Here is a 13,953-nt window from a genome sequence, read left to right on the forward strand (position 1 = left end):
GATCTTTGCTAGAATGATGCTTAATCTCCATGCCCGTCTCCAACTGACGTGGAAGGCAAAACCCTATTTTTATTTAAGTTGAACGAAGGCAGTGCAAGTTGACATTTTCTCATTTCTAAGTACTAACAACATATTTGCACACAACATTCCACACTACTGAGCTCCATTGACATTTCATAGATCATATTACGGGACTATTTCTGTACTGAAAGTCCCAACACAATTTTAATATTGGGTGTCACCTGTTTTTGCCTTGACACACACTGTTACCTTGGAGCTAGTCAGCAAATGGGCAAATGATGTTTCAGGGACTGCATAAAACACGGAATGCTTCACCGATGTTCATGTCTCCCTTGGGCAGGGACCATGCTAATCTTCTCTGCAGGGTTCCAATTTTAGTGTATATGCTGCCGGAGCAAACACAAAGCCCTACTTTTCTTTGTGGTTACTGATGACTCATGGATGAAGCTTGGCTCTGTTAAATTCAACTATTCTACTTTAGATTCAGAGAATTCTGTTGAATGGCTTTCTTGCTAGGAAGAATCTGAAAATAATTTTAGAACATGACACACACACGCAAGTGGCTTGGGAGGTTTTCATTGCTAACAGTAAACAGGTCACTTGCCAGGCCAACTGTGAGTTGGTGACCACTACTCTGGGGAAGGACAATATGGGAACTTCTACTACCTAAGAAGAGGTGCTACACGGGATAGAAAGGGCCCTCAGGATACAGATGTGGTAGCAAAGAAGTAAGGAAATTCTCATCTCTTCCTGTAACATTCTTTGAACCTCTCTGACACTTTAGAACAATCCCAACTACTACTTGCTGTAGAAAAGACAGACAAAGGCCTCAAAGGGCAACCGACCATTACCTTTGAGACCTTGCTCAAAGGTCTAGGCTAAGTCTAGGCTAACATGAGTACTCCACAGACAGTTCTGAGTGTGAGGGAAAGGTCAACTTGCTCACTATGTGTGTGGCTAAAGCTATGAGGCCCAACTGCCAGAGCAGAGTACTGGTGTTTTGGGAATGATGGCTGAGCAATTAAGCATTTGAATGTGATCTAAAAAAAAGTAACTTTGAAATCTAAGTACGTATCACCATGAAGACTGCGGGATCTGGGTTAGTGAGGGCACCCTGGTAGCAAAGGTCAATCCTTCCCAGACTGCAGGACCAGTCTCAATAGCAACAAGGCAGCACCAGAACCGACAGAATGATTGAAAGGTCCTTTAATTCCCTTCCCTTTTTTAGATTTTACCAAATTTTTTAGAGACATGGTCTCACTCTGTCACCCAAGCTGGGATGCAGTGGCACAATCATAGCTTACTGGTGCTTCAAACTCCTGGGATTAAGTGATCCTCCTGCCTCAGCCCCTTGACTACCTAGGAATACAGGCAGGCACCACCACCCAATGGCTACTTTTTCTTTTTTTAAGAGATGGGGTCTACCTATGCCGCCCAGGCTGTTCTTGAACACCTAGCCTCAAGTAGTCATCCTGCCTAACCCTCCCAAAGTGCTGGGATTATAGGCGTGAGCCTTCACACCTAGTTTTCCCCTCCTTCTAACGTGTAATTAGAACTGTCTTCCTTGTACTTAGGGAACCCCTTCGTTTCTTGAAAAATTCAAGCAGGAGGGTAGAGGACATAATGCCCAAAGGACAGTAGAAGATTTTCCTCTAAATTAGCCATTTCAAGACCCAAATAACAAATTAGCAATATCAAACATGTGCAATCATTTTTCTCCCCAGGAATACAGGTTACACATGGAGTGGAAAGTACGACATTGGGATGCCTAAGGATAAAGGTCTTAAAAGTCATGGGAAAAAGAATGCTGTACTCTTTGGTCCTTCTAACTAGTTAGTCTTTTGTTTGAATTCTGGCTGATGAAGTGGACTAACTCTCTGCCATTCCAAAAGTACCTGAACCAGATTATGAAATCTCACTCACCTTATGTATAAGATATAATACTTCTAATTATGTTAAACTTCCATTTAGTGTTAACTAGTCTTTTCATGTAAACACTTACCTATTAAAACCAATAGCAAAAGTGTCATCTAGATTCTGTCCTAAGGCCATCCTATCAACATGGTCCTGAAGAAGACTGAGTACACGTGATGACTGAGACTCTTTCGCCAGCATGAAAGCATTTCTAAAATAACAGAGAGATAACTTCAACCTTCGGAGCTTTAGTAAAGTTACATCAAAGGCTAGGTTGTTAGGCTTTACCCATTTAATACCTTGACTGTTAGTACAGAATTAACCATTTACATGTACTAACAAACTTAAGCGTCTTGGGTACTCAAGCGTTCATCTTTGTAAATTAGCACCAAGGCTAAAATGAAGGGACAAAAAGGAAGCCTCTTGTCTGATGCACAGGGATATGACAGTAGAAGTTGCTAATTCTTTGCTGAGATCACTTCTCTAAAGTAGGCATAAAATTAAATGAGGAATTCTCTATGTCTTCCTCAGTCTGATATAATATATTGTATTATGCACAACCACCCTGAAAGGATATATTATTATTATTATTATTTTCATATCAGAAACCATATATGGTGATAAGTCATGTTCCCAAGATCATAAGCCTAGCGAGTGAGGAAGCCAGGAATTAAACCGTCTGTATGACTCTAAAGCCTCTCTCTTTTCTCTTTGTCACCCACATATGGTTTGCCTTCATTAAAAGAAAAGTTTGTCCAATTTAAGCTTTCTTCCCTCTGCCCATAACAATTAAAAAGAAAAGCATCAAAGTACTACCAGAAATGGAAAAGAAAAACACTTGATGAACCCATACTATCTGGTAACAGCAATCAAGTCTTTTAGGGATTAACCTAACATCAATATTCTTCAAAGAAAGCAACTTAAAGCAGAGTCATCCAAACGACAAAAATGACTTTCAACTCCAATTTATGTTTCCTATAGAGCATTTTAAAAGAGGTATATAAGAAGCAGGGTTTAAAAAATGCTATAAAAGCATTAAGAAATTCAGTATTAAAGCAGAAAATGAACTAAAAGTTAAACTCCACTCTTCAGAAGACTATAAAAACTAACAGGAACCCCCTTTGGCTAATATAATGTCACATCACTAAAAACATCAGATTATAAATAATAAACATCACTCACTATTATAAAAGCAAAGGAATCCTACTATATACTGTTCTTTATGTTGCCTGGTCCAAATAATTCCTTTTCTACCTAACGGATCATTTGCATTGATGCTTCTCACTATATCCCAATAATTATAAGTTAATCTTTTCCTTAAGGTAACATCAGTGACTGTTAAACGCTCTAGAATAATACTCAGGTTTATTGGGAAAAAAAAAAAAAAAACTGACCACTGTACCTTTTCAACTTATCAACTGCATTTATGTTTGCTCCAAACGCTAGTAAAAACTTCACCATGTCCTCTTCTTTTCGACTTACAGCAAGTAAAAGTGGTGTGAGGTGACTCTGTAACATACCAAGAACACTTCATCATTCACAAAATTACGTATTTCTCAACTGAATTACAAATCTTATATAAGATCCTATGAACCTAAACATATAGTAGAGAAAGGAAACCCAAGGTATTCCTTTCCTGCTCACCCCTGTGTGCCTTCTGAATGTGCTGCTCCCTCCCTTGGAAACACCCCTCCTCTGCCTCTCCACATTAACTCCCGCCATCTGCACAGTCACTGCAAACATTCATGGGCTGCAAGGATCTTTGCTTCTGTCACAGCATTTATCACAGTACACTGGCATTATTTTATTGTTTCCCATCTACACCAAGAGCTTCTTGAGGGCAGGGGCTGTATCTTTTACCTCCACATCCCCAAACCCTAAGACACAGTAGTAAGTGCTTTAAGTATTTTTATTGAATTAAGGATCTAAATTGTTATCTCCACAACAGAGTTTCTTAAACAACATTCCAAAGAATATCTACTTTACCAGAAGTTAAGGACTATACTCCAACAGAAAGATTCCATGGCCATCCATCTACTTTAGAGAAATATTAACAAAACTGTGCATTATATGACCAGTACCAAAGAAATCTCTTGAACTTTGCCTAATCCCTATTTGGCAATAATTTTCTGTGGAACATTAACATGTGAGGAATTAGACCTTCAGGGATACACTTTTGACAGCTTTCTAATAAAGGTGGAGGTTTCCTCCAGGTGACACAAACTCGCTTGATTCTCCTCCCTCAATGGTGTGAGGAACCCAGGTGCCAACAGCAGGCACTCCTGCTCCAAATGGATCACTAAAGAAATAGGCTCTGAATTAAAAGAGATAGGCTTAAAGCAGCTTGGATTCCTTACTATTAAATGGTGCATGTGGCTTCTCCTATGACAAGATGATTCCTTTTTAATAATATCTTAGTTCAGTCTGAAATTTTCTTCTCAACCATGATGACAATCTGGGACCGTAATGCATATCTACTTTATTTTAATCTATTTTTATTGTGGTTTCCATTTTAATTGCTACATACAATGATGTTTTATCTTAGGAAAAATGTAAGTCACAAATAAAAATACAATGGCTTATCAATAAAAGTTCTAATACTGATCTATATGGATTATTTCTATCATAATGCAAGCCCCTAAATCACTTGCATTGTCAAAGGACAATGCTCAGGAGAAAGATATAACTGGGTCTGCAACATGATAACCTATCCAGCTATGACCACAATTAACCTCAAAAGGCTTAGAGGCATTCTAATGGGAGGCTGAATATTTATGATATACATAAAGAAAAGAGTTTTTTAAGAAAACTTCTAAATTCTAACATTCAACCCCATTACTAAAGGACTAATATATAATATACACTATGTAGTGTGAACAAGTATAAACTCTCACGAAAACCTTCAAATCTTTATCAAAATGTACTACAAAACAGGAGTTCTACCCTCAAATACTTACAGAGGCAAAGTAGGTGACCTGGAAAACAGAAGTCCCTGGGGGGCACAGGAGCAAACTGGAGAACACACACCTCCTGTAAAGGGGCAACCTCTGTACAGTTACCAAATGGGAATATGGGCTCCAGGGGCACCAAATTTGCTTCGTTAAGAATAGCCTGAAATCCAGGTTTCTGCAAGTCTCCTAACTTTCACATGTTGACTCAATTTATGGAGGCAAACTCAACCTACCTACAGGCTGCATTTAGACTACAGTCCTCGTGTTTTGAACATTTGCTATGGACATTTCCAAATGGTTGTACATAAAGCAAGTACTTATAGGTAAAGGCTTTCCTTTCTTTACCATCATAGGTTTTGCCAAAACATCAGGCCCAATATGTAATAAAAATTGCTACTATGGCTCATAATACTCACTTCAAGAATTTTTCAAACACCTATTCATTTACAATCTATTGACACTTGATTGTCCCAGATTGTTAACCAAATGGTTACTCAGTTCTTAGGACTGCTGAAACCAAATTGTTAAACGAATTCCTATCTGTATTCTTATGAACTTCATAGTTTTCAGTCTTTAAAACTGCCATCCTGATTATACTCAAGCTCTATGAACACAACAGACATACTGACATAATCCATAATACAACCTAACAATCTGGACACTAGCAAAGAGACACGAACACCGGCAAGAGTCCACCTCTACTTACTGAAAGGCTCCCCATAAGCAAATTTCTAAAGACCCTCTGAATGGCAGTGAATGATTGGCAGTTAGAAGGAAAAGGCTGTTATTTTGGATGTTGATAGATATTACCAATAATATTCCTTTTAATTTTACAACCACAGAGGTAGAGACAGACAGACAAGTGTCAGGCTAATATTATTGGAAAGGAGAGATTGGAAGGACATAGCACTTACCAAACTCCAAATTTTCCAGAGATAATTCTTAAGTTTTGAAATATGGAAATTTATACTTTATATTTATCTATCCAGTGTTTCAAACCAAAAGTGTGTCAGAATCATCAGGTAAAAAAAAATCTTTTTCTTAGAGAGAGGGTCTCACTATGTTGCCTGTGCTGAACTCGAACTCCTGCACTCATGTGATCCTCCCACCTCAGCCTCCCATGTGGCTGGGAGTACAGACACGTGCCACTGTGCCCAGCTGTGAGGAAGTATTTTTAAAAATACATGTCCAGGCCTTATTAGATTTACTAAAGCAAAATCTTCAGAGGAGACCTTATAGATTTTTTAAAAATTTCCAAACATCACAGTGATGTACAGTTCTAGCTGAGAACCAGTGCAGCAGGTAATCACTTTGGTGTTATTTCTCAGTCAAATGGCCAATTCCAATTATCACTGGGGACTTGGCCAAAACCAGGAAAGAGCAGGAGACTGCATTTAATTTTCCTGCATACGGGTAGAGTAGGAACTAAAATACTCAAAATGCAACTGGACTGTGCTAGTTATAAGCTCCTTATCTCCCACCTCCCCATCAAGGCATTCCAGTAGAATCTTGTCTAAGTGGCTGTTTCTGCAAGAATAGGATAATGACTCAGTTAATTATTCATTCTTCCCTCTTCTGAAGGCTTCCCCCCTGCATCAACACCTATTTACTGCCAATCTGGCTTCCCCAGCGACCTCCCGAAACTCATCTCTAGGCAAGTTTACAACTCACTAATTCTCTTTCCCAAAAAGAGAATTCTTAGTCTCAAAACTGAACATCACTTGCTCTAAACATAGAACCTGGAAACGGAAACACACACACACACACACACACACACACACACACACACACACACACCCCTCTTCTTGGTATTTCCCCTCAATCACCTAATTTCCAGACTAGCCTGTATATGACTGGTCTCCTTTTCCCTTTCCATTTGTCCCTCTTAAATCTTGCCACTGAGAGATAAATCACTTTTACACAAATCGCTTTTTTAAGGAACTTGTCAGTAGCAGCAAGACTTCCGTTTATTGTAAAATGAGTTAGTTTTGTTTGAGTTTTAAGATAAAGCCTATTGCCAGGGCAAATTTCACCTTCCTGCCTTGTTTTACACTAACCAGAAAAAAACCCTTGGGTTCAAAAAAACTCTTGAATAAACAAGTTTTACCTTTAACAAATTCAGTGTTGTCACACACACACTGACCATAAGTGCATAAAGGAAAGTCGTACCGGCTAATCCTTCTTTAAAAGAATCAATATTTCAAGCAAAACCTTAGACAATTAAGTTATTTTAAAATATATTCATTCAGGGAATGCTTGAGATCTCAAATATGGAAAACTGACAGTTACAAGTGTCAATGTTAAAACAAATGCATTTCAAATATTTTGAAAATAAAGTTGGTTGATCTATACCTTGTTTCGGCGATCAATAAATGCACCATGTGAGAGCAGTTGTTTTGCTATTGATACATTCTGGTGAGAAACAGCATAGTGAAGAGCAGTGTTGCCATAGGCATCCTGACGATCTACCTCAGCCAGAGCCTTCAGCAGTATGGTTACACACTCCTCCTCCTGGCACTGGACGGCCTGTCAGTATTAGAACAAGAAATAGAGAGAAAATTCTAGGAATTCAACATAAACTCTCAACAGATCACTGATTCATACTTAAGGGAGATGCATTCAGTTTTATTCTATGTATTTAAGTCAAATCCATTACATGCTGAAATAGCCGGCTGCTCTATACCTTCATCAGAGCTGTCCTCTTTTTGTTGTCAGACAAGTTAAGTTTGCACTTTCTCTTGATGAGGAGTCTCACCATTTCTGCCCGGCCCGTGGCACAGGCCAAATGTAGAGCAGTCCTATGAAAGTGAGAGGACGTTTTAGAAAATTGTAGTGCATTATCTCAAAACATACAATGATTCACATAATTGTAAACAATAAATAGCATGTGATTCCTTGGCCTTCAAAACAAATATCTGATGTTCTTGTGAAGAAAGTATAATACTTTTTAGCTCTTACTACTCACTACATTAATCAAAGAGCAGCCTACTGGAATAGAACCGGCTTGGCCTTTGGATTCAGTTCAACTTGGGTTTGAATCCTACTTTAAAGGTTGTCACTTACTAGCTGTCACTTAGGGAAATTGAAGCACAGAAAGGCTATCAATAAAATGGGGACCAAAATAGCAGCTATCTCACAAGACACCAGCGCGATGCTAAAATAAGAAACTATACAAAGTATTTAGAACTGTTCCTAGTGCAAATAGCAACCCAATGATTGTTAGATATTATCATTATTACTATTACTGCTACTTAACAAAGACAACACTTGAATTAAGTAAAATGATACAATTGTACCAACTTTGTGGTTTATTTTAAGAATCAGAGATAACACTGTAGTTCAAAGATTCTAAGATAGTCATTTTCTCACATTTCAACATTTCTGATGTCGGAATGCTACTTGTCATTCATGATTTATTTAAAACACATTGGGCAGCATTTTCAACCTTCTCTTATTGATAAGAAAAATAATGCGGCATCACACGATCCATGGTGTCTCACTTTAAGGGAAATATGGTATATACAGCAGGTCTACGGCAGTTCTAATCATATGATAGGCATTTAAATAAATTTTACTTCTTAACAATACTATGGAAAAAGAAGGCTGAAAGAACAACAAGACTTTTTTAAAACAAAGTAGTTCTTTTTTTTTGTCTTTGATAAGGTCACTTATTTCAACTGCTGAATACTTAAGAGCATATGGAAGTGTTTGACCTTGGAAATTCATATGTGCAGGACTGTTCTTCCTTTGGGCTTCTATTTGCTGCTGACAGTTGTAGCTTAGGTGTGATCACTTATCATCCCTTTTACTTCAGGATATTAGGAGGGTACAAACATTTTGGTTACATTTTATGACTTTGCCTCACCCAAGCGAGGATCAGAGGCATGCCCTTCTCCTCTACAATGCTCACCACTCCATTAGTTGTGAGTTTCATCCCCCAACCCCCGAATCCCTGGAGAAGTAGTTCTTACTTTGATTTTCAAAAACTCTTAACATAAAGAAAAGTCAGGATTCAAACGAATGGGCATGGCTCATTTTTTTCAATATTTAGATTTACAGAATATATGCAAATTAAATATGTCCAGTGTTAACATTAGCATTTAATACTGTTACAAATTTTAAAAGGGCAATTAAACGTGATCTTTTATAATTTTCTACCTTCAAAATTCTTTTGTTTGAAGGGAGGGAGGAAAAGCTTTGATTGAGATTAAGTCCTAATCCTCCAATTTTAAATCTCTCAACTTGCTCAGGATGGGCAGATGAACGGGTAGTTTTTAAGGGTGGCTGGGTCCTTAGAGAACAGTAGAATATGCTTGATACATAACAGGTATTCAGGTTATGTTTGATCATAGGTGGTTGAAAGAATGGATAAATTAAGTTGAAGAGTTCAACAGTTTGAAATAAAACTCTTAGAAAGTAAAGCACTACTTTTGCAACAAGAATGACCATTTTTATATGCTACTTTTTTCATGTTCTTAAGGGTACAACTAAAATAAAAGGATTCATCTATAATTGCTTGCATATATATAATAAAAACATCTGTATATGATCACATGTATACACAATGAAAATTTACAAGCAGAGATGAAAAGATTCCCTTTACATCTGAAGAGGCTAGAAGTTGGCAGAAGATTCCAATCCACAAAAAATAAAAAATAGAAAGTAAGAAATTATTTCTATCTGCACAAGATTCATATTTCTGTGCTTTTTCATGCCTTTTTGTATTCCATGAGGTAAACTAGGGCCAGAGTTAATATTTTCTGTTAATAACTGAGAAAACTCAAATGTTCACTGACTTGCCTAAGATCACAGAATGATTAAGTGACAGAAACATCATTCAGACCTAGAACTTTATATTTTTAGTCCGTTCTCATTCTTATTATACTTTGGATCAAAGAGTTTGTTGCTTGAAGGGACATAGATCAGAGTTTCCAGCCTAGCTTGAGTATTTACATTGGTTAGGTCATTTAACCTCTCATCGTCTATTTCCTTATCTCTAAAATGAGGATACCTCTGCTTACCTTAGAGTGCTGTGAGAATAAGATAATACATGAAAAGCACTTAGGGTCTCTGACACATAAGCTTTTTAAGGTATAATAGATAGTAGATTATCATATATTGAGAACTGTGAGAATGGTTCATACTTTAAAAGATGTTTTTCTTTCAATTTCTTATGTCAGCTTTTCTCCTCTCAAGCTGTATGTTTATTCATATCTGATTGGATAGTCTTTCATCCATCGTAAATTTATTATGGATATCATGCCTCTTAGGAAGGCTTTATTGAGCTATTCACACAGGTGGAGAAATCAAGGGCAAAGTGAAGTGATTTGCTCAAGGTCACAGATTTAGTTAGTAAAAGAATCAAATCCCAGTATTTCAGTATCTGGGTTTTTGTTTAATTTTTTAAAAATTAAGTTATAATTCGTACACCATAGAAATCATCCTTTTAAAATGTACAAGTCAGTGGTATTTAGTATATTGACCAGGTTGTACAGTTATCACCACTAATTACAGAAGACTTTTTATCATGCCATAAAGAAATTCCTTACCCATTAGCAATCACTATCCCTTACACCTAGCATACATTACTTCTGGGTTTTGAGACACCCACCTTTTTTGAGATCATAAAGGAATTCATGTTTGTTTTTCTAGTACCTGTATTTTTGATTTTTTTCTACATCTGTTTGAAGTTTATCTTGATATGCAAAGTGAGGAACACATCAAATTTTATCTCTATCCACAGGCTATCCAGTGTTGTAACACCATTTACTAAAAGTCCTTTTCCCATTATGTGAATTTCACTTCAATAAAAGAATAGTCCTTTTTCTCCCTGATTAAAATGACATCTTTGTCATATACTGAATTTCCAAATAGATTTTGGTCTATTTACAGAATTTCTTTTTCCATTGGCCTTTTTATTCATGTGCTACTCTACACTTGGTAAAGGTAGCTTCTCCATCACTCTTTTTTAGGATTTTCCTGGCTCCTCTTGTTTATTCTCACAAATAAACTTTCTAATTGACTAGTACTGTGAAAAAACCCTGATAGTATTTCTGAGATTACATTAAGTATATAAATTAATTTAGAAATAAATTTTTTTTTATGATGTTGAGTGTTCCTTGAAGAAATGTGGTACCTTTTAATTTGTATGAATCCCTTTTGAAGAAAAAATATTTCAGACCACCAGTATTGGCATAAATTATATTTCCTAAGCACCTGTAACACTTTTGTCATTTCCACTTGTCAATTTTTGTACATTACTAGTTGGCATTGCATTTTTTCATAGTCATGTCACAGTTATCTCTGGTAATTTTATGAAAATATTTTTGTGTTTCCCCAATAAAATATTACAGCTCCTGGAGTGCAAGGGCCTTTGTTTATATTTCTTTGTCCCTTCTATAGTAGCACAGTTAAATAGATGTTTTTATGAAATTTAATTTAATGGATATGTGGCATACAACATTCACTCAAAATGAGATCTTGAAGTTTTTCCAGTTAAGTCCAGCCTGCACTGATCTTCTATTTCTGTCCCTTTGTGGCACCCATCATTTATACCAGGGATCAGCAAACTTTTTCTATAAAGGGCCACATAGTATTTTAGGCTTTGTGTTCCACTGTAATCTCTGTTGCAGCTACTTAACTCTGCTGTTGTAGGGTGAAAGCAGCCACAGACAATATGTAAATGAATGTGACTGCATTCCAACAACACCTTATTTGTAGACACTGAAATTTGAATTTCATATAATTTTCATGTCATTAAATAGTCTCCCCCCCTTTTTAAAAATGTAAAAATCATTATCGGCTCATAGGCCATAAAAAAAAAAAAAATAGATGATGGGCTGGATTTGCCCACAGACCACAGTTTGCCAACTTAGTATTAGTTCTGTACTTCTACGGTCTTGTAGAAGAAAGAAGATAGATTTGAAAACCAGCAAACTAGGATTCTTTTCCTGGCTTCACTACTTACCACTTAACTGGTAGGGGCTTCACTTTTTTCTCTTAAAATGTAGATGATGGGCTGGATTTGCCCACAGACCATAGTTTGCCAACTTAGTATTAGTTCTGTACTTCTACGGTCTTGTAGAAGAAAGAAGATAGATTTGAAAACCAGCAAACTAGGATTCTTTTCCTGGCTTCACTACTTACCACTTAACTGGTAGGGGCTTCACTTTTTTCTCTTAAAATGTGGGTAATCCTAGCTTCACAGAGTTTTTGTGAAAATGAGATGGTGTATGTGTGGAATTATTTAAATTGTAAATGGGAACTTACTTACTGTAGTTCATTAACTCTAAGATACTGTTTCATTTTTAAAATGATAGCGTCTTGATGCTGTTACCTGGACAGATAACAAATCCTAATTTGGTCTTCATTGCCTGTACATGAGTAAACACCAAAACCAGAATCAAAATTTGCAAAATGTGTAGGTGTTGGTAACTTGGAAGAAAATCTTGGCGACATAAGTGGACCACTCTTGTAACTGCTAAGAACTGAATGGTCGTGAGGAGGCCTGGGTGTTCAATCAGATGAGTTAAGCAATCTCCCTAAAGTCAGAGTCAAAAGTAAGATAGCGCTACGGAATTGCAAAGCCAGCATATGAGCTGATGTTTGGTTTTAAGAAATGCTCTATCACCAGTGTTCTTGTGAGGCACAGAGAATGATTCAGAAAAGAGTAGGAATCTAAATATGAAGCAATTGCTTAGCAATTCCTTAAGTATTTTATTCTGCTTTCATTTTCATTTTTATATATACCCATAAGTGATATATAACAAACATCCTGGAAGTATAAAAGAGCTCTTTTATATAAAAATTAAATGAATTCATTTTTATATGAAAATGTATGGTAAATTCTAAGTGAAAAAGTAAAAAAAAAATCCATTATATGGGTTCTTTGTAATACACTGCTATTTTTAACAGTGTGGAGAAAAACAAATTGCATGTATACCTAATTATTTCCTAAGAATATTTTTGTACAATGGAATGACACACTTTGTGGGTAGGAAACAGTATCTTGTTCCTCTCTTAAATCCAAAGCCTTCTCTTAGAAAGGACACTAAATATTTTCTCCTATGTGGACAAGTCACTTGTAGGTCTGTAATAAAGTACTGTGCCCAATTTTAAATTAGAGTTCAGGTTTTCTCTTGCTGATTTGAAAGAATTCACTGTAAAATAAACATACATTTTTTTCATCTGATATACACATATGTGTGTGTATGTGTGTGGCAAATATGGTGCAAGTACGTTGTCTTTTAAGTTGTTAACTTTTTTTCTGATATACAGGGGGTTTAAATTTTTTTTCCACTAAATCAACCTTGAGAATGCTTGCTCGTGAGTTCCTTTTCAGGAAAGTCTCCACCAACATGGAAATGTATCAGAATGAATAGGCATTTGTGTTCTCTTCTAATATATTTCTCATTTCCTCTTTTCAAAATTCGTGATCTTTATCCCATCAAGAACTTATTTTTGTGACATAAAAATCTATCTAGGGTTCTCCAAACAGGTAACAGACATTTCATTTATCAATGATTCATCTTTGTCTTCTAATACAAAACGTCACCATCATCAAGTTCTAAATACTTGTATATATTTTTGGGTGTTTCTGGATTTTCTAGTCTGTTCCCTTCATTTATCTATCTCTTCAGCTGTTAGTAAATCATTAACCTATGGAAATTCATGGCATCTTTTCACATCCAGAGGGCCAGGGTTTGCTCACTCCATTCCAAAATTTCCTTCATATTATCACAATAGTAAAAGACAGACACCATGTGTCACTCAAACATTTTAAAACCTTCATATATTTATTTGCTTTATGTAGAATTGATATAAAAAGAGTTCACACTTTCACAAAAAATGAGTTTTCCTCTTCAAGAACACAGAATCATCTCCTCACATCAAAGTTTCCCTCCAAGTTCCCTTGGTAAAGAACACATATACACAGCTGTACCTCCATATGAAATGGATATTGGATTTTCTGTGAAAATTTTTTGCCCAGAAGTCAGTATAGTATGGGAATTATTTCTCTCCTTAAGCACCTTTCAATAACGCATATAACATGTTCTAAAACGTGTAC

General features: G+C 36.4%; 1 protein-coding gene and 1 non-coding gene across 2 annotated transcripts in view; both read right to left on the reverse strand.

The window, feature by feature from the left end:
- LOC123638761 overlaps positions 1 to 13,953 on the reverse strand; it is a 76,880-nt gene that overhangs the window by 19,842 nt on the left and 43,085 nt on the right. The window contains exons 17-20 of the mRNA XM_045552591.1: positions 7,570 to 7,684; positions 7,239 to 7,412; positions 3,338 to 3,444; positions 2,024 to 2,146 (exon numbers count right to left, since the gene is read on the reverse strand). Coding sequence (XP_045408547.1) covers positions 2,024 to 2,146; positions 3,338 to 3,444; positions 7,239 to 7,412; positions 7,570 to 7,684 — 519 coding nt within the window. The remainder of the gene's footprint in view (positions 1 to 2,023; positions 2,147 to 3,337; positions 3,445 to 7,238; positions 7,413 to 7,569; positions 7,685 to 13,953) is intronic.
- Positions 317 to 423, reverse strand: LOC123639006. The gene has a single exon (XR_006735577.1). It is a non-coding gene; the product is annotated as a U6 spliceosomal RNA (small nuclear RNA).

The sequence above is a fragment of the Lemur catta genome, chromosome 5 (genome assembly GCF_020740605.2).
Source record: "Lemur catta isolate mLemCat1 chromosome 5, mLemCat1.pri, whole genome shotgun sequence".
Classification (NCBI taxonomy): domain Eukaryota; kingdom Metazoa; phylum Chordata; class Mammalia; order Primates; family Lemuridae; genus Lemur; species Lemur catta.